General features: G+C 36.2%; 1 protein-coding gene and 1 long non-coding RNA gene across 12 annotated transcripts; one reads left to right on the top strand and one right to left on the bottom strand.

Moving 5' to 3' along the window:
• Positions 1 to 11,547: 11,547 nt before the first annotated feature.
• Positions 11,548 to 16,289, bottom strand: LOC141597401 (uncharacterized). 11 transcript variants are annotated; one of them, XR_012522771.1, is made up of 13 exons: positions 16,047 to 16,289; positions 15,485 to 15,559; positions 15,306 to 15,368; positions 15,174 to 15,200; positions 14,936 to 14,975; positions 14,597 to 14,635; positions 14,362 to 14,449; positions 14,034 to 14,102; positions 13,784 to 13,881; positions 13,542 to 13,682; positions 13,263 to 13,425; positions 12,656 to 12,762; positions 11,548 to 11,780 (listed from the first exon to the last, which is right to left on the bottom strand). It is a non-coding gene; the product is annotated as an uncharacterized LOC141597401 (long non-coding RNA). The 11 variants fall into 11 exon arrangements; XR_012522770.1 differs by having other exon boundaries at positions 15,174 to 15,368; XR_012522767.1 differs by having other exon boundaries at positions 14,597 to 15,029.
• A 109-nt stretch (positions 16,290 to 16,398) lies between these two features.
• LOC141595881 (auxin-binding protein ABP19a-like) lies at positions 16,399 to 17,055 on the top strand. Its single transcript, XM_074415829.1, has one exon. The coding sequence runs from the start codon at positions 16,414 to 16,416 to the stop codon at positions 17,053 to 17,055; it is 642 nt and encodes a 213-aa protein (XP_074271930.1). The 5' UTR covers positions 16,399 to 16,413.
• The last annotated feature ends 6,268 nt before the right edge of the window (positions 17,056 to 23,323 follow it).

Genomic DNA, 23,323 nt, shown 5'->3' with positions numbered 1-23,323 from the left:
TTTCATTGAGAATTTGCTCCATCTCCATTAAACATTCCATTCTCATGACGTATTCTTCTTCACTTTCATTAACCTCATCATATTCAAATTCCATGATGGGTTCCTCTTGCTCTTGAGTTTGTAGAATATCTTCTAGGATAGATTGCTCATCCTCTATGGGTTGGCATGCTTCTACTAGAATATTATGCACCAACTCGGATTGTGCATGAGTGAGTTCTTTGTTAGCTAGAGCGGCCTCAAAGAGATCCACCTCCAATTCCCAATACATGCTCTTAGCCTTACTTGCTTCTAAGGCCTCTAATGCTTGCATAGGATCCTTGAAGTAAGGGATACTCAAGTGGTCCTCTACAAAACAATCAATGAAATCCATTCTTGCAAAATATCAAACAACTAGAAAACGATTAGAACAAACCTTGAGGAGTTTTACTTCCCCAAGGTGAAAAAGACACAACTAAAAATAACAAAAGAAATCTAAAATCAATTAAACACCGTCCCCGGCAACGGCGCCATTTTTGATCGATGCCATTTGGTGTTCACAATTAAGCATATGTGGTCGTTGGTCAATGGTCGATACAAAACACAATTTATACTTCACAAACAACTCTACAATTAGTAAAGGGGCAAGTAAAGGTCGGATCCCAAGGGACGGGTATTGAAAACGAAGATTTCTATTGCTACTAGGGGTGTCTAGGGGTGTCACAAGTTGGGTTGATGTAGAAGGTTACTAAACTAAAATAGCAATGAAAATAAGCTAACAAGGTAAATGAAATAAGGGTGTAAACAATTGATTAAAAGCACTAGGGTGTCATGGGTTCATAGGGGATTCATGGGATATGATCATACAAACATGTTCTCAAATTATAAGCAAGCAATTATTGTTGTGATGGATCGAGTTGGGTTATATCTTACGATCCTAGGAAAGTTTGGGTCCCTGAGTCGAATCACATAGATTGTACAACACCTACAAGTCGACTTAATCTTTCCTACTCAATGCATGCATGGTCTAACAAGACTCGAGTTGGGTTATGTCTTACAAGTCAAGTTGAAGAGATAGTAGATGATAATAAATGCAAGGATTCATAGGCTTAGCATTTCATCAAACATAACATGTGCATGTATTAAGATCAAAACAAGCAAGCAAATAAGATATGAAAGCATATTGATTTAAGCATGAATCATCCCCATGTTGGTTTCCCCTAATCACCCATTAAACCCTAGCTAAGAGACTACTCACTCATTATCATATTGATCATGCTAGAAAGGTTGTCAATCATACTAACATAATGAAACATGATGAATAAATGAAAGTAATTAGCAATAATTAAAAAGGGATTAAGAGATTATACCTACTAATGATTCCAATAATAAAGCAAGAATAATAGAAGTACTTGAATCCTAGATTGAGAGGTTGTCAATCTCCCAATAATAACCCAAATAATCTTCAATTACCCAAAATAAAGTAAGAACAAGAGAGAGATTAAGGAACTAAAACTTGGATTAAAACTTGATTAATATTTGATTACAATATTGAAGAGAGATTTGATTGATATTAACTACACTAATTATTGATAAGAAGAACATGCTCCTCTAATTAGACTAATGGGGTATTTATAGTGAAAATTAGGGAGGATGCATTAGGGTTAACTAAGGGTTAAACTAGTAATTACACTTTTTAAGTTGAGCAAGGAGACTCCGGTATTCAATGAGAGAAGGGCGTCTCCATTTTGTAACTTGAAGGACGAAACCATGCTGTACTGTGATCCGAGCGGATCGAGGCAGAAGACGCTCGGATTGGGCCTGGGGGATCCGAGCGGATCCTGGGTAAGGACGCTCGGATTGAGCTGGGCGGACGGACGGATCATGGATGATCCGTTCGGATTCTTCTACAGCGTCATTCCTTCTTCTTTTCTTCCCTTTTCTTCATAGAATCCTTGGGGATTTCCTTGGGGACTCAAGGATCCTTTCTCAACATTGATCTTCTACTTAGCTATGTACAAAGGCCTTCTAGTCTTGTCTCTCCTTGATGCTTGGTCATTGAATACGATCCATTTAGCCTCGTTTTGCCATGAAAATGCAAGATTCTTACTCCTTTCCTACCAAGGGATCAAAATCTCAAAGAATATGCAAAACAAAGATCTAAAGATAAGAAATGACCCAAATAGGCACTAAAAAGCATAGAAACAATGGTAATTCGGGGGCTAAATATGCGCCAATTATGGTCGCATCAGATTTCCTTTTTGGTTCGGGGGTAGGTCCTATAGGCTTCAACATTCGTTGTTCCATGAGTCTTTGAAAGGCATCGGCGTATGTAATACCAATGTTGGTAAATTCCCTAGGAGGTGTATCCTTCTTGTCAAAAGCCTTTGTGAATGACCCTGGAGAATTGCTAGGTTTCTTTGACGAAGGATCCATGAGGATGCCTTTATTGATTTTGATTCCCGGATAAGAAGAACTAAGAATAGATTGTCTACTTATTGCTTTCTCCTTAGGACTGTCAAGTTGAGGGTTTGTCTGGACATTCTTCATCTTGAAAGATTGGGTCTCAAGCTTCCTATCCATTTCAGTAAATTGATTCCCCATGTGGGAAAGCCGAGAGTTTAGAGTATCAATGGCTCCCTCTATCTTGGAAAGTATGAGCATTCCACTTTGGACATCCTCCTGCTTTGGTGCTTTGATTTCTTTGTCATCACGAGGATTGAGAAGATGAGAAATGTCTAGGGACGATCCTTCATCGTATTTAGTGCTATTAGACCCAAGAGGGTCGGTCCCATCGAATTGCTCCACAAATGGTGGCGTTGGAAGCTTGCCATCCTCGATCATATCCTGAATGGTGTGTTTCAAGAGAAAACACTCTTCAATACCATGGCCTCTACCTTGGTGATATAAGCAGTATTTGTTTCCCTTCCAGAGGTTCACTTGTTTCTCTAAAGGTGGATCCGGAGTCGGACCTATTGGATATAGCTTACCTTGGGCGGAAAGTCTCTTCAAAGCATCGGCATAAGACATGCCTAAATCAGTAAGCACCCTTTGATGCCTCCCAGGTTTCCTTTCAGCTATTTTTGGCTTTCTAGGACGATGGTTATTGCAAGAGGTAAGCTTTGGACGACCTAGACTAGAGGTTTCTCTAGGTGGGATGTTCTTTTCCACCATTCCATTTTCAAGGGTGAGGACGCGAATGCTCAAATCTTCCATTGCAGCTTGAACTCGTAGGACCATGGCATAAACGTCCTGGAAAGACATGGTGATTGTGGCTTGAACCGCTTCGTGACCTTGCTGATTGACGGAACTTGTTGGATTCCTACTCGACAGAAATGACGCGCATTACAACTTGATTTGACATGGGATCACGCATACTAAGGCAAACAACAAAGGAAGGGATAAGATGAAAAATCTAGACTTGACTTGTGAATTCGTGAAATGTCGTGAGCGACTTCTCGTGTTTGGATTCACGGTGTTTGACCTTGACCTTTGGACTCGAGTGTTGACTTTGACAGAGTGACCCTTATATGATTGACCTTATTGCCGGGATTGATGACACATGTTGATTCTGGACTCGAGGTTTGCTTATATGTGTTAAGAAGACTCTTGTAGTTTAGACTCAAATATGAGGCCCATTGAGACTCGTGTGTTGAGCCTCGGAACGTGTGACTCGAGTGTTTAGATCCTAACTGAATTGGGGTAGGGGGTCCAAAATGACGGCGTGACGCCTTAGGACTTGACTTGAATTTTGAAAAGACCCAAAATATAAAGGAAGACGGGTTTATGACTCGAGAGAGTTCCGACTAGGACATAGTCAGCTTGAACTCCGACTCTAACTTAGCCCAATTGAATTTACATATTTACATTTACATGGTTGGAAAATATTTTGATTAAAACATTCTTTTTTGGTTTTTTTTTTTGGACTTTTTGTTTTTCTTTTGGATTTTTTTGTTTTTTGTTGTTGTTGTTGTTTTGTATTTAGTTTTGAAATGGGTTTTAGGCCCGAAGTTTGACTCGATATTTGGACAGAACTTCGACTCGGTTTTGCGCTAATCATGGGCCTTTTTCGAAATTTTTGATTTAAGAAAAGGGTTTTTGATCTTTGAAAAATGGTCATGGTTTAGAAATGGTGATCACGTAAGGTATACACATTTATACAAGCATTATAACGGGATGCTGAATGAATTTAAAAGGGTTTTGGTTTAAAGGGTGGGTTGCCATACCGAACCATCAAACCCGAAGTCTGTGGAGAGGCTCGTACCAAACAAGAGTAAAGCCGATTCCTAGTCCATTTCCTCAAGTAGTGAAGGTCCTTGATACAAACAAGAGTAAGCATCATGGTATGGATGACGTCAATCGCTATTCATCCTTAGGCCCAAATAAGAATTATGACCGTTTAGACGGGACGATTGGTCGAACGGGTTGGGTTGGGCCTAGGAAGGCCGAATAAACGATCTAGGAAGACCGAGTTATGAAAACCGACAATTGTCTTGTACAAACTATTCCCTAACCTTGTTCAAGTTTCACCCTTAGCTACACGTAAGTGTATTATCCCCAGCGGAGTCGCCAAATTGTGGACAGCGGGCCGCCCACGGGGGCGCTTGGTGAGAAACGAAACAAGCGTTTGCATTTTGTATGGAGTCGCCACCAATTTTTATGGGAAATTGGAACCGTTCGAATACCTCGTGTCATGTCAAGACACAAAGTAGTGACATGAACACTAAGCAATCGTTACCCTTAGCATTCTATGTCTAGAATGACTCTCGTGGATGCCAATGAACACGTGTGCTCACGGAGATCTGGAGTAAGGGGTGAGGGTACGTATTAGGAAGCTCTTTTGATCGAACACCTAATCCCGCCCGCCTCGATAGCGGCCTCTACTAATGATTAGGGAAGTTATTCGTACTTGATATATCGTCGGTTATATGCATGCAATGCAACATCCAAGTTTTAATCCTAACATGTGAGAATTAGGCTAAGTCGGTGAACAATTAGTTTAGGCATACAATTATGTCAAAGTAGGATTTAATGCTCATTTACATGTGAAAGCATACAAAACAATAAAGATTACAATGATAGAAAATTACAATAATGAAAATTACAATAATTACATTGGAATAGGCGATTTATGTCGAAAATACCTTTAAAACGGATGATTTGAGAAAAAAGGAAAAAAGAATGAATAAACGAACAAAAACTAGCGATATTACGGATATTAGTTAGTTAATACGTAGTCTAATTAAACTATGTCAAAGCAGAAACGGAGTTCAGGGACAGAACTCAGCCAGGAACAGGCGCAGCAGAGCTGCGTCCCTTTGAATAGGCGCAGCAGACGCCATTCTGTTCCTTTCGATCCGCCCGTCGTGAAGCCGTAATTGCAAGCCGTTAATGTTAATTGGTGATTTTAATGATGGATTAAATTATTTACTCGGATGAAAGTGATTAACAGGTTATTTAACATGTGAATGGGTCATAAAAACAGTAAAACATGAACGAGACGGAATTAAGACGGATTAATTACATGATGAACGATTAATTAGTGAAAAATATTAATGAGTCCTCTATTGAAATCAATTAACTAGTCTAAACATGATGATATATGACGAATATGCGATAAACATGAGAATAAACAGATGAAAGCTATATCAAAGACGAATTTCAGAAACCCAATATGAACGAATTGAATCTCTACAACCCGGAATTGAATTTAATGACGAAAACCCGCAAATATTGATTATTTGGGATTTAAGTCGGATTTATAATGATTAAAACATATTAATGAATGATTAACAGTATACATATGATTATTAAACTATTGTACCGAAGAATCAAAGAAAACAAGTGAAAACAAATAATCAAAGACGAATTACAGAGGACGAAGGAAGAAGAAAAGAAGCAGGAACTGCGGCAGCCTCACGAAGAGGCGCAGCAGGAACTGCGCTCCTTCGAAGAGGCGCAGCAGTTGCTGCGTCTTTTCTCGACTGTCAGTCTTCTGAAAATTCGTAAAAAGAGGTTTTAAGGACGGTTTTAGAAATCGGTTTTAATGGTATTTTCGACGTAAACCTTACAATTGTGATACGATAATTAAAAATACAATAAATAAATAAGGATTATACACCCTCAGACTTACATGTTGACGAAACGAGAAGAACTAAGATATCGATTAGTGATGCTCGACGCGAATGCAAAGAGAGTGCCCTCGTAAGAGGAAAACGATTGATTAATTAAGTTGATTATTGGTGTAGTTGGTCAAATTGGTCGGTCATGCAACGGAGAGGCTGGTACTCGGAAGGATCCGAGCTTACGTGGTCGAATGTTCAAGCACGTAGGCGCCAATAAGTAAGAACAAAGTCTAGAATGCAAAGGGAGAAGAGAAGGGCGGACACTCGCGTGAGAAATATGAGGAACGAAGGCTCCTATTTATACTAATCACGTGAAGGAATTATGGTAAGAGTTGGATACGGAAGGAAATATCCGGAAATAACCGACTTAGGTTAAAACACGGAAACTTGGACAAAAAGAAAGCCCTGGGAAAAGGCGCAGCAGGCACTGCGTTCCTTGGAAGAGGCGCAGCACTTGCTGCGTCCTTTCCCGGGTAGGTTCCTCTGCGCGAGAAAGCGCGTTTGACAGCCTGTCGTATTTTAGGCATAACTTTCTCTACAAGACTCGGAATAAGGTGATTTCGGTGGCGTTGGAAAGCTAAAAGAAAGATCTAGAACTTTCTGTGAAATAGGCCTGACCCAAAAAAGTCGTTATCACCTCGTAAAGCGGGCCTAAAGGTCGGGTTATCATTTTAACTAAATGAAATGCACATTTCGTAATGTAAACTTTTAGTTTAGCCTAATGAAGTGACATGAGACTCAAAATGAGATATAATCTCAACATTTTATGACATCCTAACCTTAGGTAGACAAGCACATTGCTTTGACTCGGGATTTGACGGTTATAGGAAATGAAGACGGTTTTTGACCCGGACTCCGAATGTACTCTAATTACTGCCAAAACGACCGTATCGGGACGTAGATGACAACTAAGAGGTCGACATTAATATTTGAGCAATCACCTGACGATAATCTTACGAACTGTCACAAATCGTTCCGCGTATCAAACATGCGGCCCAATCATCACCGGGTGGTTTTCGGGAGGTGCAGAAACGAGGTGTCTACAATTGGCAACTCGAAATTCACCTGAAATGCATAACATGAATATGATCCAAACCCAATTGAGCGAATCCAACCCGAAATTGACCCGAATTTTATTGAATCGTAATTGAGTTGACCTGGAATGACTTAATCTTAAACCACCCGACACAAAAATAACCCGATGGCAAATTAATAACTCAAATTGGCTCAAAATGACTAATTTGGATTTGAATCACACTTGGTATTAACTACATACGTTGAATATTATTGATGGGGCATATTCTGCACCCGCTGACCAAGTCAACATATTGACCAAGGTCAGAGCTAAAAGACAACAAGTCAAGAGAAAAACGGCCTAACCGACAAAGCCTGTCGGCCTGTCACTTGGGTCTCGGCTCGGCAACTAGCCGGCCGAGAGGCATATCCGTGTACTCACATCCAGTCCCCTCGGCATGGAGTCAACCAGGCCTGCCGGCCTGTCATGGGTCCCTCGGCCGAGGGTAAGACAGTCTTTCCACCTGCTACGCCACTTGGCCACTACGTGACAAAAGGTAAAAGTCTATAAATACTCCACATCTCTTATTGAGAAACCAACTGAAAAATCTGGTATAAAACTCCCTTATCTCTCTACAATATACTTTGCCAAGTTAAACATACAACTTATCTCTCTAAGTTTACTGACTTGAGCGTCGGAGTGAGTACGCTCGGCCCCAAGCCGAGCCCTCAGTTTGTTCATCTTTACAGGAAAGAGTGAAAGGAAGAGACGAGCAACGACATCATTCTACAAGCTCAAGTGGTCACAATCCTGCTCCGGAATTACACCCGGAACAATTATTATTGATGACAATAGTCGCTTATATAACAATTACTAGTGGATAATAATTGAAAACATAATCTAACTATAAGGTATTCAATTCTAACCTAATCTCCACTCTCTAAGTACTTTCTCTCGCCACAATACTCGGACTAAAGTAACTCATCACGACGGACCTGGTGGTCGGCTTAGTGTTCTTGAGGGAGTCTGACTTAGGCATTGGAAGGGCTTTCCTCGCAACCCTCGGAGGCGAGGTTTGTTCTTACTAATTGCAGCTACATGCCGAGAGAGGAGGCACACTCTGCGGACCACACGCCCAAGGAATCAACGTTAGACCAAGCTTAGCATTATTTTACTACCTAAATCTTGTATATATTAAGTCTCGTGTGTATTTGTAATCAACATTAAGTACATTTATACACGAAATGCTAATAATATACTCCCTCCGTCTCGGTCAATTGTTGTCCTCTGGTTTTGGCACAAAGACCAAGGAAAGAGGAGGGGGTCAATTACTAAATGACAAGTAGACCAAATTGAGTGCGAGTGATCAAATTGCTCTTCAATTCATTCCCAAAATAGAAATGACAACAATTGACTGAGACACCCAAAAATGGAAAAAGACAACAAATGACCGGGACAGAGGGAGTAATAGTTTTATATTCCTTATACGTCCCCGCAAGATGGATAATTGAAGGAGAAAGACAATCTTGAGAGCTGAATTGAACTAAAATGAGTTGAAATTAAGCCACAAAAGTCAGTTTAGCTCCATTCAGTTCAGTTAAGTTCAGGTCCATTCAATTCATTCAACAAGGCTCTTTTCAGCCAAAAAGACAGAGTCTATGAGTTAATTTGTAAAGAGATAAGCTAAAGTGAATTGAAATGAGCCGAAATTAAGTTTAAATGAACATAGCCTTAATATTCTTATTCTTGTTCTGATTTTCTTCTTCTTCTTCTTCTTCTTCTTCTTCTTCTTCTTCTTCTTCTTATTATTATTATTATTATAAAAACCGCAAACTTTTATTAATCAATCAAAAGTTTACAAGAAATTAGTGGACAACCGAGATACAATTTGGGCCCCCACTCCCTTAGCAATAACAAAGCTAAGCTAAGTAAAAATGTAAGCAGCCGCGCGAGCCTCTGCGTCCTGAGAAACAAAGAATTTCTGGATCCGCTTGAGCAAAGCCACAACATCCGTATCCAGCTCTCCTAGTGAAGAAAAGGAGAAGGGTAGGAAGTCATAACCCGCCGTCATACACAAATCCCGATACTTGGCACATTTTCGCTGAGCAGCATCAGCAACAACCCGATCCGGCACAAAATCAGACAACCCGGCACATTATTATTATTATTATTATTACTTTTTTTTTTTGAAGGAAGTATTATATTATTATTTGTATTACTAATAATAATAATATTATTATTATTGGTATTATTATCATATATTATTATATTATATTTATTATGATTATTTTATTAAATAGTAGTTTTTATTAATATTATATTTATATTTATCATGTTTTTTAATATTATTATTATGATTAATACTCCGTATATTTATTGTTGTTGTTGTTGTTCATCATCATCATTATTATTGTTGTCATTATTATTTCAGTTTAGTTTAAGTTCAGTTTACACAGTTTCAATCTAAAAGAAAAAAGACTTTAATATTATAAAATATAGATATTCATATAATATTATACTCAGTACAATAATATTACATACCATGCTTCTGTTTATAAAAGATAAAAATAGTCAACTGTTTCAGAGCACCTTGTTTTCAATTGCTTCCTACGGAGTACTTCGTATTTCCTAATAGGCAATAATAGCTATTTCCAGTCAAAAGTTTGAAGTCCACCATCTCACTATTTCTTTTTAGTTATGACCTAATGCCTTACGCACACTACAAAAACATTTCAATTTTCTTCTTTCTACTCTCTTAGCTTTTCCCTCAAGCTAACAGCAAATGAAAATATACGTTGAAATCATATTTTACAACAATATATGAAGAATCGAATAAAAGGATAACACTTACATGATCATCAACTAGATGAAACTAGCTAGTACTAGCTAATGTAGATGAAATTAGTAAGCATATTGTCGAGCTATGTGACTCTGAGCGTTTGATGAGGACCAACTATATTAAATGCTACATATATACGTAGGGGTGTTCACTCGGTAATTTGGACCAGACCATTTGATCACGACTAAGTCTTACTGTATTTTATTTGGTCTGGTCCAACCATTTACTTTGTTGTGGTCTTCGATCCGGTTCTGGACCAAACCGAGTGGAACCGCGAAACAGACCATACACCAAATTTATATAACAAAAGAATATTTAAAATTGTAAGCGTATTGATTTTATTTCTTACGTTGTTTACATGTATTATATGATTTTTTTTATTGTCGAAAAAAAAAATATAGTAAGAAAATCATGGTACTTATTTTGATCGTTACGAACTTCTTGATTTCGAATTTTTAGGTTCAAGGGTGGACCTTACTGACTCCAAGGCGAGGGCAGACCATTGGCCTTTTGAGGACCTAAAATAGTATTTACATATCGCCTACCAATAGAAATAAATTTTAACTCTATGAAAATTAAACCAGTAAGAGGATTATACATCTGATGTACTACCTCCAATTCTATAGTTTCTGAGCATTATAATTAACTTTTTGAGTTTTGTTTTAAAGTTTCTGAGTTTCAATATAAAGTTTATGAGCTTATTCACTTAAACATTAAGCTCTAAAAAATTACAATAAAACTCAAAAACATTACATATAAGTTTAGTTAAATTTGAGTTTTGACGGAAAAAATATTAAAATCTAACTTATAAACTTTATTATGCTCAAAAAAATACACATATGCTCAAAAATAAATAAAGTTTGAGGTAATAAGCTCAAAAAAAATACATATATGCTCAAAAAACAAAAAAGTTGGATGTAATACATCCATTATATGTTCTTTTTTCTCAAATTAAACCTTTGGCTTCAAAATCATAAAATAAAGGCACTTTATAATTAGGGTCAACCCTTATTAATCGTTTTAACATTATTAAAACGGTTGCAAATATGGTCTTAATTTGCTCATGTAAACTTCCCGAGGCTTTCCACTTTCCATCGATTTGGAGGAAGTCGTCCTTCACGGCTGCCCATTATTATATACTAGTTGTTGCTCCGCGCCCTCCCGGGCGCGGAACCCCAATTTGGTTAATCGTTTATAAAACCTCTGTAAAAGGCATTGAAATAGAAACGGAAATTGTCACATTGGTATTAATGATTGTAGAACATAGTAGTTAGTATACATGCAAGACAAGCACGTAAAAGAAAGACACTCACAATTTGGAATAACACATATTGGTGTTTAATTGAATAAAGATCGAAGGTAGAAAATAGAAAACGAGGTTGAGAATTAAAAGTGGCTAACAAAGAGATGGAACACTTCTTCGTGAAATAGGTATAACATTGTTTAGGCTAGTAAATAATGAAACCCTTCATACATCTGATAATTATACAAATCAAATACGGAGTAAAAGATAAAATAACTTGGATTTCCGAAGTGGGGCATAAAATATAAACACTTGTACAAACAAGAGAGGAAATGACGCAACTATTGCTATTAAATTTTTAACATAAGATCTACATCAATTCATGCCACTTATTACACTCGCTATGTATCATTATCTATTTCTATTAGAATAAAAAATGTGTACATCTCAATTAAGCATTTTGCCCAACAAGCCAACAACACACAAATGACTAAATAAGGAGATATTAGCCATAGCATCAAAACCGTCGTTGGCTGCGCTCTCTTCCAGTGGGATGAGTGACATGTTATGGTTACCTTGTTTCTGCAAAATCAACATTGTATTAGGTCGTAACTAAGCTAAGAATTGGACATTCAGGGGTTCAACAACATACTAATTTCGTTAAAGAGCATATTGAAATTATGGGCAGACTTGGTACATGTAACCCATTTTGGCACAGTTCTCACCTTCCTGAGCAAAAACATTAAGTGATAAAGCCAGGCCTTTTATAAGGAGGAATTATCCATTATGCACATACTAACAAAGCATAGTTACTCTAACTGCAATTACGCTAAATTCACAACAGAATGTCAACTGACTACCATCTGAACTATATTTTCCGGTTGGCTTCTCGCCATCTAATCCCACCTTCTCTCCCACTGGTCATTTTCCAGTGACCTGATAAGTATACAGTTAGTTTAGTTAGTCTCATATGAGTAAGAATCAATGAAACCAAGCACACATGTTATCCCACCTATTCTTCCACTCCCCCACTCTCCATCTCCCTCCCTTTCAAACAGACCCAAACAGAACTAAACAATTTGATTCCCTCCTATCCCCTTCTCCCTCTACATCTCTTTCTCAAAATAAGCAAAACCAAGAACAATCTCCTCCCTCCCTGCCTTTCCCCCTCCCTTGTGATTGTCTGATGATATGATAAGTATGCATCTAGTACTCTATAAGCAAGAATGCAGCACCCCAATTTGACTAATCGTCTACCAAACCTCATTAGTAGGCATTGAAGTAGAAGCGTAAACTGCCTTACAACTGGTCAGAAACGTCTGTGTAACAAAGTAGCGTAAAAAATATATCTATGTACTACAATACATCAAGTAATATGTTCTGGTACAATGCATCAGGGAGTTGAGCTAATATCATAATATTTGCCATTTAAAACCTAAATAAGGTACCGCACATACTCGTTCGGCAAATATTGATGATATTCATGCTCTGAAACCCAAGTGTAAAATAAACGACTTGACCCTCCCGTTTATGGATGTCCGTCGAAACCTCCTGCATAAAAAAACTGAAAACATTTTTTAGTCCAAGTTCATTTGCGTAATTGTCCTCATGAAAACTGTAATGGTCCCGATATAAAGGACCTGCTTTACTTGATCTAACTACAAGTCCATAATAATAACTATGAAGTGGTAATTCTAACTCATAAATACAAAATTCACCAAAAATCGCACTCCTTGCCTCTCCTCTCCGATTCTACTCCAATAAAACTATTGGCTGACCCCTATAATTCCTAAGACAAGCAGTTACGCAAATAAAAAATATTCATCTATTTTGAACCTCTACCACCAACCCGTACTCACGACCATTAAATCATTCACCAAACTCACTATGAATATACAAGATGAACATTGACGATACCGTTTTTTAAGGGAGAACAGGTTTAACACCTATCAGCATACTGTTATTATCGAATCGAAATCGTAATCTTTCCACCTCGATTCTATCACGTGAACACCAAAACCACATGAAAATAATACCAAAAAACTGGATTTTGGGATCAAGTACCTTAACTCGATTTGAATAGGACCCGCTACTCGAAACTAATGACTTCTTGTCACCACCCTCATCAACTCACACATCTAGCATCCGCTTCTCCGCCGCGAGTCACCCTCAACACCGCCATCTTCAGTTGCGCTGCCGCAACCAGCCTCGCACTCTTGAAGGCTGCCTGCAGCAAAAAAATGTCAAGAGGAAGCCTTTAAAAACCCCGAAAATAAGGATAAGCTATTATTAACAATGAAAGGAGAATGATTACGCCGTTAGGGCTTCGGAATTAGGAGTAACCTTAATACAGGAAGATATACTGCTTTACAAAGCTTATTGGCTCCTGGAAGGAATGTTGCGACTGATTGTTTGACTGGTTCAAGATCTAAGTCCGGATTCTTTTTATAAAAACTATATGTGAATATGGTATTAGAATCATCTCTGCATAGGAAGATATTCTGTTACTCATCTCTGCATAGGAAGATATTCATCACTATATGTGAATATGGTAATTAGAATCATATGGGGAAAGGCTATCTTACCAGTGCTGAACCACTATGAGCCAAGTGGTATAGCTTTAGCACGTCGTGTTCAACCAGAACTCATATTAAATGGCCTTGGAGCATACAACAATGAAATCCTAGCAGCAAGAGTGTCAGTGTATAGTGTGTCAATGAGCAGTGATTGATGCAAAAAACACCACCGAACCAAACTCAGACTAAAACAAATGATAAGACGTAAAACCGCAAAGTAATTTTGTAGAACACTATTAATTAGGGTTAGAATCAATACCTTGTCTTCTAAGGGCACGCTCCCACTCCGCAGCACGAGGCAATTGCAACCGCAACAATGGCAATGTACCTATAAAAAAGCCACAAAAGGAAGCCCACAGCTTCGTTTAGGAGTCAAAAAACCCAGGAATGCAGTAAGAAGGAAGATAACGATAATGGAAATACAAATAAACAAACGAACAACTTTAATGGAGAGTCAATTCATGCAAGGGCAATGTTAAACAGGCCTGAAAAGCAACAACAACTGGGCCGCAAAACATAATAAGAGCTGGTAAAAGAACATGGACTTTAAAGTGACGCGGGAATCAACACAGCAAGTAGCAACAAACCTGAAGCTGCTGTTAGTGGAGAAAGTGGTAGAGCACCGACGTAGAGGGTTGGCCGCGAGTTTGAGCTCTTACTCCGCAATGTAAACAACTGTAACCACAACAATCTACATATAAATAAAAGAAGTGGAAAGAGGCAACAAAGCCGTAATACCTAAGACCAACACTCATAAAATAAAAGACAAATGAAAAAGAGCTGTGTAACAAAATCCGCGAGATACAATAATAAACACTATACCTAAATTATAAAGTCAGCTAAAGCGTCCGCTCTACAGCACTGCAAACACAACACGGACAAGCTAACAAATATATAAAAGAGAAAGAAATAAAAGGAAGACAGACTACTGCAAGCAGCGAGCTAAAACCCCTAGGAATACAATAATATGAGGCGTCCACTACCACTGCCACGGCCAACAGACCTACAATCACAGCATTGTCAATCTAAAAAGCTGAAAATATCAAAAAGCTATAAAAGGAAGATAAGACCTACAAAACTGCAGCCACCTCCTGGACCACTTCGAGAACTGAAAATCCATAAAAGCAGTAAAAGGAAGACAACAGCTATAAAATGGCTCACCTATTCTAGGGGAAGGGGTCACCCCAAAACTCCAGTCAGCCTAGAGGCGTCAAAAAACAACAGTTAGGTGTTTCCCAGGAAATGAAAAACAACCCTGCATATGAACTTCAACAAACTGTAAGCAACCAAGCTAGAAAACCAACCACAAAACAGTAAACGATAAGACGGGAACACGCAATATGAATGACGCTTAAAAAACTCTAAAACCCAAACAATTAAAAAGGGATGCAACCAATACCTCCTCTTATAAGGTAAATCTCTAACTCTGTAGCCGAGACAATTTTAAAAATGACGTCAGCAAATCCAGCTCTGATTTAAAACAAAAAAACCCAGGAACACATCAATAATTAAGTAGGGTTAGAACCAATACCTCCTGTTAAGAGCTCAACCTCTAACTCCATGCCGAGACAACTTAAACCACAACGACAACAACCTAGTTATCAAAGCCAACCCCGATAAGCAACACAAAACCCCAAGATACAACAATAATAGAAATAAAAAGGAATTAAAAAAGGAATATAGTAATTAATTAGGGTATGGATTTAATACCTCTCATTCGAGACGGGAATAAAACCTGTAGCTGAAGTGTGATGACGAGCCCGAGCCGAAATGCGATGTTGTTGCCTACATACCCAAAACGAAACCATTGATAAGTGCCTCTTAACACATACGAAGTATCTAAATAATCTGTGAACAGAAATCACAAGTGAATAGGACAAATATGCAATGTTGTCATTGGTGGATATATTTTTTTTAAGTACTTGTGAACCTCAAAACTCAAGTCCACTATAAGTGGTTGAATGCTTCATTAAACGTTTCTATTTCATAAAAGTTGATCATCATGTAACGAAATCAAACTGATAAACAACAAAAAAATCCCTAAAACTAACAAAATCATACTGAATAAACAACAAAAATTCAAAAAAATCAGTATAATACTCTATGAATAACAAAATTAAACTGATAAACAACAAAAAAACCCCTAAAACTAACAAAATCAAACTGAATAAACAACCAAAATTGAAAAAAATCAGTATAATACTCTAAGAATAACGAAATCAAACTGATCAAGAACAAAAAATGGAATTCTAATCGCAAAAAGAGAACAAACCTTTGAATTTTTGAGGAGTGAGGAGTGCCTGTGAGTAGAGGAGATTTTAGATTGTATTTTTAGTTGAGATTTTGTCGAATGGATGAGAGTTAGTAGAGAAAAGCATAAAGGAGTGGCTGTGAATGAAAGAGAAATGGAGGGAGGAGATCTAAAGGTGGGAAATCAACGGTGGAAAAGGAGACTTGGCTGTGCACTATTCATTGCTACAGTGCAGCCAAGTTCTCTCTTTTAAAGAGGTAAGGATTCACGTAAGCAATCAACCAATCAAGCATGGTAGCACATACCTTGACATCCTATATATAGTTCCCCCACATTACCCTAAATTATTATCACTAAACACTCTTATATCATCATACATTTTGTAAACATGGAATCACCAAAAATTACCTTATTTTTATTATCATTTCTACTTTTTTCAACATTGTCATCCGCTACAAGTGTTGTCGATTTCTGCGTAGCAGACTTCGACTATCCAGTAGGGCCAGCCGGATATCCATGTAAGAATCCAGCAAATTTAACTGTCGATGATTTCGTATTCTCTGGCTTAGGTGTCCCAGGGAATACGTCTAACATATTCAAACTCGCTACGACTTTTGCAATCGACACAACATTTCCTGCTTTAAATGGATTAGGCCTTTCAATGCTCCGACTTGACATCGGTGTGGGTGGAGTTGTCCCGATCCACTCCCATCGAGTTTCGGAATTAATTTTGGTAATTGATGGCCCAATTATAGCCGGGTTTATTTCCGAAGATGATACTGTCTACTATAAAAAGTTATACAAAGGTGACATCATGATATTTCCACAAAGTTTGTTACATTTTCAAGTAAATGTTGGTGACGAACCTGCTCTTGCGTTTGTTAGTTTAAATAGCGCAAGCCCCGGCTTCCAAACTACGACCCCGTCTTTGTTCGGAAACGATTTGCCAACGAATGTGATCGAGAAGATCACTTTGTTGGATGGTGCCCAAGTCAAGAAGTTGAAGGAACTCTTTGGTGGCACTAACTAATTTATTTTTACAGTACGATAATTCATGAAGATATCACGTCATTTATTTTGTGTGAAATAAAAGAATTTGTTTGGATGGTATTTGCCAATGTGGTTATTCAATTACCGAGATAGTTATATTTAATAAAAGGGTTGTGATTTTTCACATACACATTTTATCACCGCATATTATTATAAATGAATCCACTTAATGTTAAGCTAACAAGAAACAAATAAATCCTATTTAAGTGAGCCAAACAAGTAGTGGAACTGTGGAAGTGTGGAAGTTAGGAACCACCCAGGGGTCTTTTGCCAAAATGACCATTTTAATAAAACTAATTACCAAAGTAACCATTCTCTAAAACTATTTTCCAAATTAACCAAACTAGCGTGAATTCTTTCAAAAATATTTAATCATTAATCTTCTTTTAACCTTAGTAATCATGATAAATAATACTAAGCATAAATCTTATTGCAAATTTGGTGACTCATGAATAAGCAATTATAAATTCACAGTCTTAATACTGATTTAGGATTGAATGTTCGTTATCAGAATAAACCCATTGAATAAGGGGGCTCAACTACCATATCCGTAGAAATGGCCTGGAGATATCAATATAGAGGTAGAAGGAAAGTGAGAAGGAGATCAGATTGTTTATTGTCTAAGAGACGAGAACACAAAAACATAAGCAAGACTCGTTCTAATTTTCAATCAAAGTTATCAAAGACTCATTCTAACTTTGATTTTAGTCAATTAGGGGAGTAGTTTATTAAAATGGTTATTTTGGAAAATAATTTTAGAAAATGGTCATTTTGGTAATTACTTTTATTAGAATGGTCATTTTGGCAAAAACCACCGGCAAAAACCACCCACCAAATGATGCATAAATAATAGAGACCTATGAACACACACATTTAGTACACATTTAGTACTCCCTCCATACAATTTCTAAACATGGAATAACTTTCATTTACCTTATTTTTGTTCAGCAAGTCTCTCTTGTGACGGACATATCCGTTGCAAGCTGGGTCAAGTAATACTTATGTGGTTAAATAAGACAAAACAGATTTTTACTCCCTAGGCATTCTGCTTTTGTTTTATCTATTCCACATGGGTAATACTTGACCCGTCGCAAGCTTGCGACGGATATGACCGACACAAATGAGAATTTGTGATTTTTATTACTCCCCCCAATCCGCTATTTTCTTCCCATTTGATGTGGGCACAATGATTAAGGATGAGAGTATTATATTGATAAATAACATAAGTGAGGTTGGGTGATAAGAGAGAAGTATGGATAATTAGGAGTTAAATAATGAATTGTGGGCCACAAATATCAAAGTAAGGAATTAAATAGGAGTAAAAGTGTTGGGTAGGGTTTGCTGATATGAGAGAATGATGAATAAAATAAGAGTAAAAGTTTACCAAAAATAGAGAAAGGAAGAAAACCTGAATAATCCGTTTTTGAAAATAGGGAAGAATATAGAGAATTGGAGGGAGTAGCATTTATAATCCTTTCAACAACGTCATCTGCTACAAGAGTTGTTGATTTCTGCATAGCAGAGTTGAACTATCTAGTAGGGCCGGCTGGATTTCCATGTAAGAATCCGGCAAATTTAACCGTCGATGACTTTGTATTTTCTTCCTTAGATGTCCCAGGAAACATGTCTAACGTATTTAAATTCGAAATCATGTTTGCAATCGACAGAACATTTCCTGCTTTAAACGGCCTTTCAATGCTCCGACTTGACATCGGTGTGAGTGGAGCTATCCCGATCCACTCCCATCGAGTTTCGAAACTAATTATGGTAATTGATGGCCCGATCCTAGCCGGGTTTATTTCAGGAGATAATACAGTTTTACACTATAAAAATTTATACAAGGGTGACATAATGATATTCCCTCAAAATATGTTGCATTTTCAAGTAAATGTAGGCGACGAACCCGCCCTTGCGTTTGTTAGTTTAAATAGCCCGAGTTCGGGTTTCCTAACTACAACCACATCTTTGTGAATTTTTTGGTTAATTGGGGTTAATTAGCGAAATAATTAGGGATTTGGGGTTGGTTTTAAACTATTTTGGCCCAATGGGTCTACGTCATCACTTTTTATTTTTTTTTCCAGTTTTTCTACAAAGCCGCTAAAAAACATGGCGGCTTTTCCAGTTTTTCAACTTCCTAATTCCCAATAACGGAGGGGGTTTAGCAAAAATGGGGAAGAGGTAAAGCCGCTAGGGAAGCTGGCGGCTTTATCTGTTGTATTAAGTTCAATTTTAGGCTAGCTACTGGATTGAGGGGATTAACAATTTTCATTGGAAAAAATGGGAAAACCGCTGCGAAAGTTGGCGGCTTTTCCAGTTTGCAATATAAAAAAAACAGAAAGGGGAGAAGCCTCTGTGAAAGGTAGCGGATATGTCTGCTATATATAAAAAACGTTGAACATTCATCACTCTCCTCTCATACCCGATAAAATCAAAAAAATCCCAAATTGAAAGACAAACCCTAAGTGCCCGAAAAACCCAATTTCTCACTCAATTTCGACGAAATTTCTTTCAATCAATTACTCTCCATCAATCTAATTCATCTAAAGGTACTAATTATTCTATTTTGATTTAGCATTGTTATTGTTTAATTTGAGTTGATGTTGTGCTTAATTTATTAATTTTTTTTAGCTTAGTTTAGAACTTTACTTGTTCAAATTAATAGTTTACTATTAATTCCTTACAATGGAGATAAATAATCCGCTATCTACGTACTAATAGAATAGGTGACCTCTCTCAATATTTCCCTCCAAAAAGCATTTTCTAAATAAGGAAGCCAACTATAATTAAGTGTATTCATTAAATAAGGAAACTAATAATCATAATTTATTTCATTAAATTATTATCTTTTCATTAAAATTAATCTTTTCATCAAATTATATTATTTTCACTAAACTCTAAACTATAATATCTTATTATCTTAATTAAAATATAAATAAAATTTATATAAAACTATAAATTGCTAAATCTTTTAGTGATGATATTATTTGAGAATGACTTGACCCATATACTACTACGTATAAAACAAAACTTTAAATCGCATATTAAGAGAATTTTAAAATTAAAATCATTAGCTTTGGGATATAATTTTTTTTAATAATACATTTGAGCACATTGCTTGATTTTTTTGATTAATTGTCAGTTATAACCTTTTTTTCTCAAAGCAAAATATTACGACGAGAAATATGAACAATTGATGAGATACCACTTATATATAAGTAATTTATTATAAATAAAATAAACTCTAAATACCGTACATTTATTGCACGGGGTCTAAACTGGTTACCCATTAACTTGGTGGAATGGTGAAATAGTGGTAAATGGTGAAGATATTAGTTATAAGGGTGGTTGTGAAAGCTTTGTTATTGTTAATAGTAATATTAGTCTTAATGAGCCCAAGAGTGTGAAATATATGAGTTTTTTGAAGTAGATAAAACAAAATATGAGCTTAATATCAAAATAAAATTCCCAAGTGTAAGAGGTTACAAAGTACTATCCTTGAGTAATGATCGTAGTTTGAAAGCTATGTGGGCAAGTGTGTATCAATCGAAAGCCGCATCGATGGATTTGTTTATTGAGTTGATGCCTCTTGAACAAGCTCTTGAAATAACTCAAACAACTTTACAACCCTCTAATTTGTCATTCACAAATATGCTTAGTCCAGTTGAGGATCCAAATTGGTATGAGTCTTTGTCAACTAATAATGTTGATGAAGCGCCCATTGATGGTAATATTTTTGGAGATGAGATTGACGAGGAGGTTGCAATGTTGTTTGTGAGTGATGACGATGATGATGCTATGGTGGACCTTGTTTCTCAAACATGTCTTAGAGCATCCGCAAAGGTGGAAAAATAGCTCCCCATATGCACCCTCTCTCCTCATATAGGTAACCTCACTAATGCACTAACCTTCCCATAATTTGAGGCTCCACCATTTTTAGAGGAACTTCCCAACAAAAAGTAAGGGTAAATTGCGTTCCCTTTGGGGAGGTTCCCAAAATTTTATGTGTAAATGGGAAACCTCATTATTGGATAAATGTAGTTATAAATTGGGGAGGGTAGATGGGAAAATTAGTGGGGAAATGAGGTGAACGAATAAGAAAAAGAGAGATAAAATATGGAGAACCCCATTATTGCGGATGCTCTTAATACCCAATTTGCTAAGGTTAATGCTATAGATGTTGATAATGTAAATACTTGGTATAAATCAAGTGGGGTTTCATTTAAGAATGGTGGTGAGTTTAGAATTTGCAAGCAAAGGGAAATAGAGAAAATTGTTAATCCCCTCAATCCAGTAGCTAGCCTAAAATTGAACTTAATACAACAGATAAAGTCGCCAGCTTCCCTAGCGGCTTTACCCCTTCCCCATTTTTGCTAAACTCCCTCATTTATTGGGAATTAAGAAGTTGAAAAACTGGAAAAGCCGCTATGTCTGTTAGCGGCTTTGTAGAAAAACTGGAAAAAAATAAAAAGTGATGACGTGGATCTATTAGACTTGACCTATGATCACCTCTAGTTCATCTCCACCAAAATAGCAAATCTTTGGAACACCACGCGAATTTTAGTTCCAATAATTTATCTTTAAGACTAAATTATTATTACCACCTCTATTTGTATCGACAACATAATGTGAGCTATCGAAGGCATTACTTTTAAAGTTTAGGCTTGTACAAAATGAATAAAGACAGATTGCGACTATTGGTTTACAAAGATTAATGAGGATATGACATTTGAGCAATTCTCATGTGCACAAATTCACATTTGTGACGTACATATTCGTCGCAAGCTTGCGACGAGTCAAATACTACCCACATGGGGAGATAAGACAAAAACAAAGTGTCTAGGGAGTAGCATTATGTTTTGTCTTATCTACCCATGTAGGTAATATTTGACCCGTCACAAGCTTATGACGGATATGCTCGTCACAAGGGAGAATTGTTGTTTCATGTGTGACCGTCTATTTTGTATTTTTTTTTTTCAAAAATGACCATTTTTCGAGAAATAATGACCACTTTATGCTTTAAAATAGTCATTTTTAGTCATAAAAAAGAATCACTATTTACTCAAAAGTAATCACTCACTATCTTATATCTTATATATATATATATATAACTGGGTTGAAACGCTGTGGATGCGCCATATGTCAATTCAGCCTTAAATACACGTATTAATTACAGCTGAAATTAAATACAAACATAATAAATGATGTATAAATCTCAGCAAAACATTAATTATAGTTTATTAAATTTTATTATAAAATTATATTAAATAATTACGGTGATTTGATTCTAATTTACTAAAAAATTATTTTGATAAAAATTCTAAAATGTATATAATTACGTTCATTGTGAAAAATGCTTTCAATTGAGTATAATTTTCATTATATTTATTGAAATATTTATTTTGATATGTAGAGATGATTAAAGTGAGTGTCTCACAATGTTTTACATTTACGTAAAAAAACATTTTGAGAAAGTTATAAAACTTAGACTATTAAATCCATTAAGAAAAATATATATATTTGGAAGAGTTATTGTATATATATTAAAAACACAACTATAAAAAAAACTACTAAAAGATAAGTTTTTATAGTCTGGGAATGAAAAAAATTATATTGGACAAATTGAATACATATGAGATTTTGATAGGTTTCAATAGGCGATAACGAGTATGTGTACGAGTGTGTATGTACATAGTGATCGCGAGTGCATTTGAATAATCAAAACAAAAGTAATGATTATTAAGTAATATTGTATTATAAACGACATGAAAAAGTATAAAACACGTTACGTTTTTCTTTAATATCTTTAATTTAATTAAATATGTATAAGTCACATATAAAATATTGATTATGACTAACCAAATACTCTGTATTACTTTTAGTTAAATATTTTATATGTTATATTTTTAATACTTTGAAGTTAAACATCAAAAAATAATATTTGAGAAAGTTCAACCTATTATATTTACAGGTAATAAACTCTTAAACATCATTATATATAATTGTTAAAAAAAAATAAAAGGTGCAAATTTCTCATACATATGTTTGACACATATCACATGCAAGACACAATCAAAACATTTGAATAAGTTGAGTTTGAACTCTATATGTTTGATAGATAAATGTCACATGTTATACATAAAAAAATTAAAAATTACATAAAATTATGTTCACATCATTTTGAATAAATATTAGGAGTAATTGATTTGAGACATAAAATATCGTGAAATGATATATTTTGAGAACTTATT

Source organism: Silene latifolia, chromosome 8, assembly GCF_048544455.1.
Source record: "Silene latifolia isolate original U9 population chromosome 8, ASM4854445v1, whole genome shotgun sequence".
Classification (NCBI taxonomy): domain Eukaryota; kingdom Viridiplantae; phylum Streptophyta; class Magnoliopsida; order Caryophyllales; family Caryophyllaceae; genus Silene; species Silene latifolia.
The sequence above is the reverse complement of the archived record's forward strand: the minus strand, read 5'-3'. Positions and strand labels throughout refer to the sequence as shown.

Excerpts from the sequence above, each read along its gene's own strand:
- LOC141595881 (XM_074415829.1), top strand. The coding sequence starts at position 16,414 with ATGGAATCACCAAAAATTACCTTATTTTTATTATCATTTCTACTTTTT.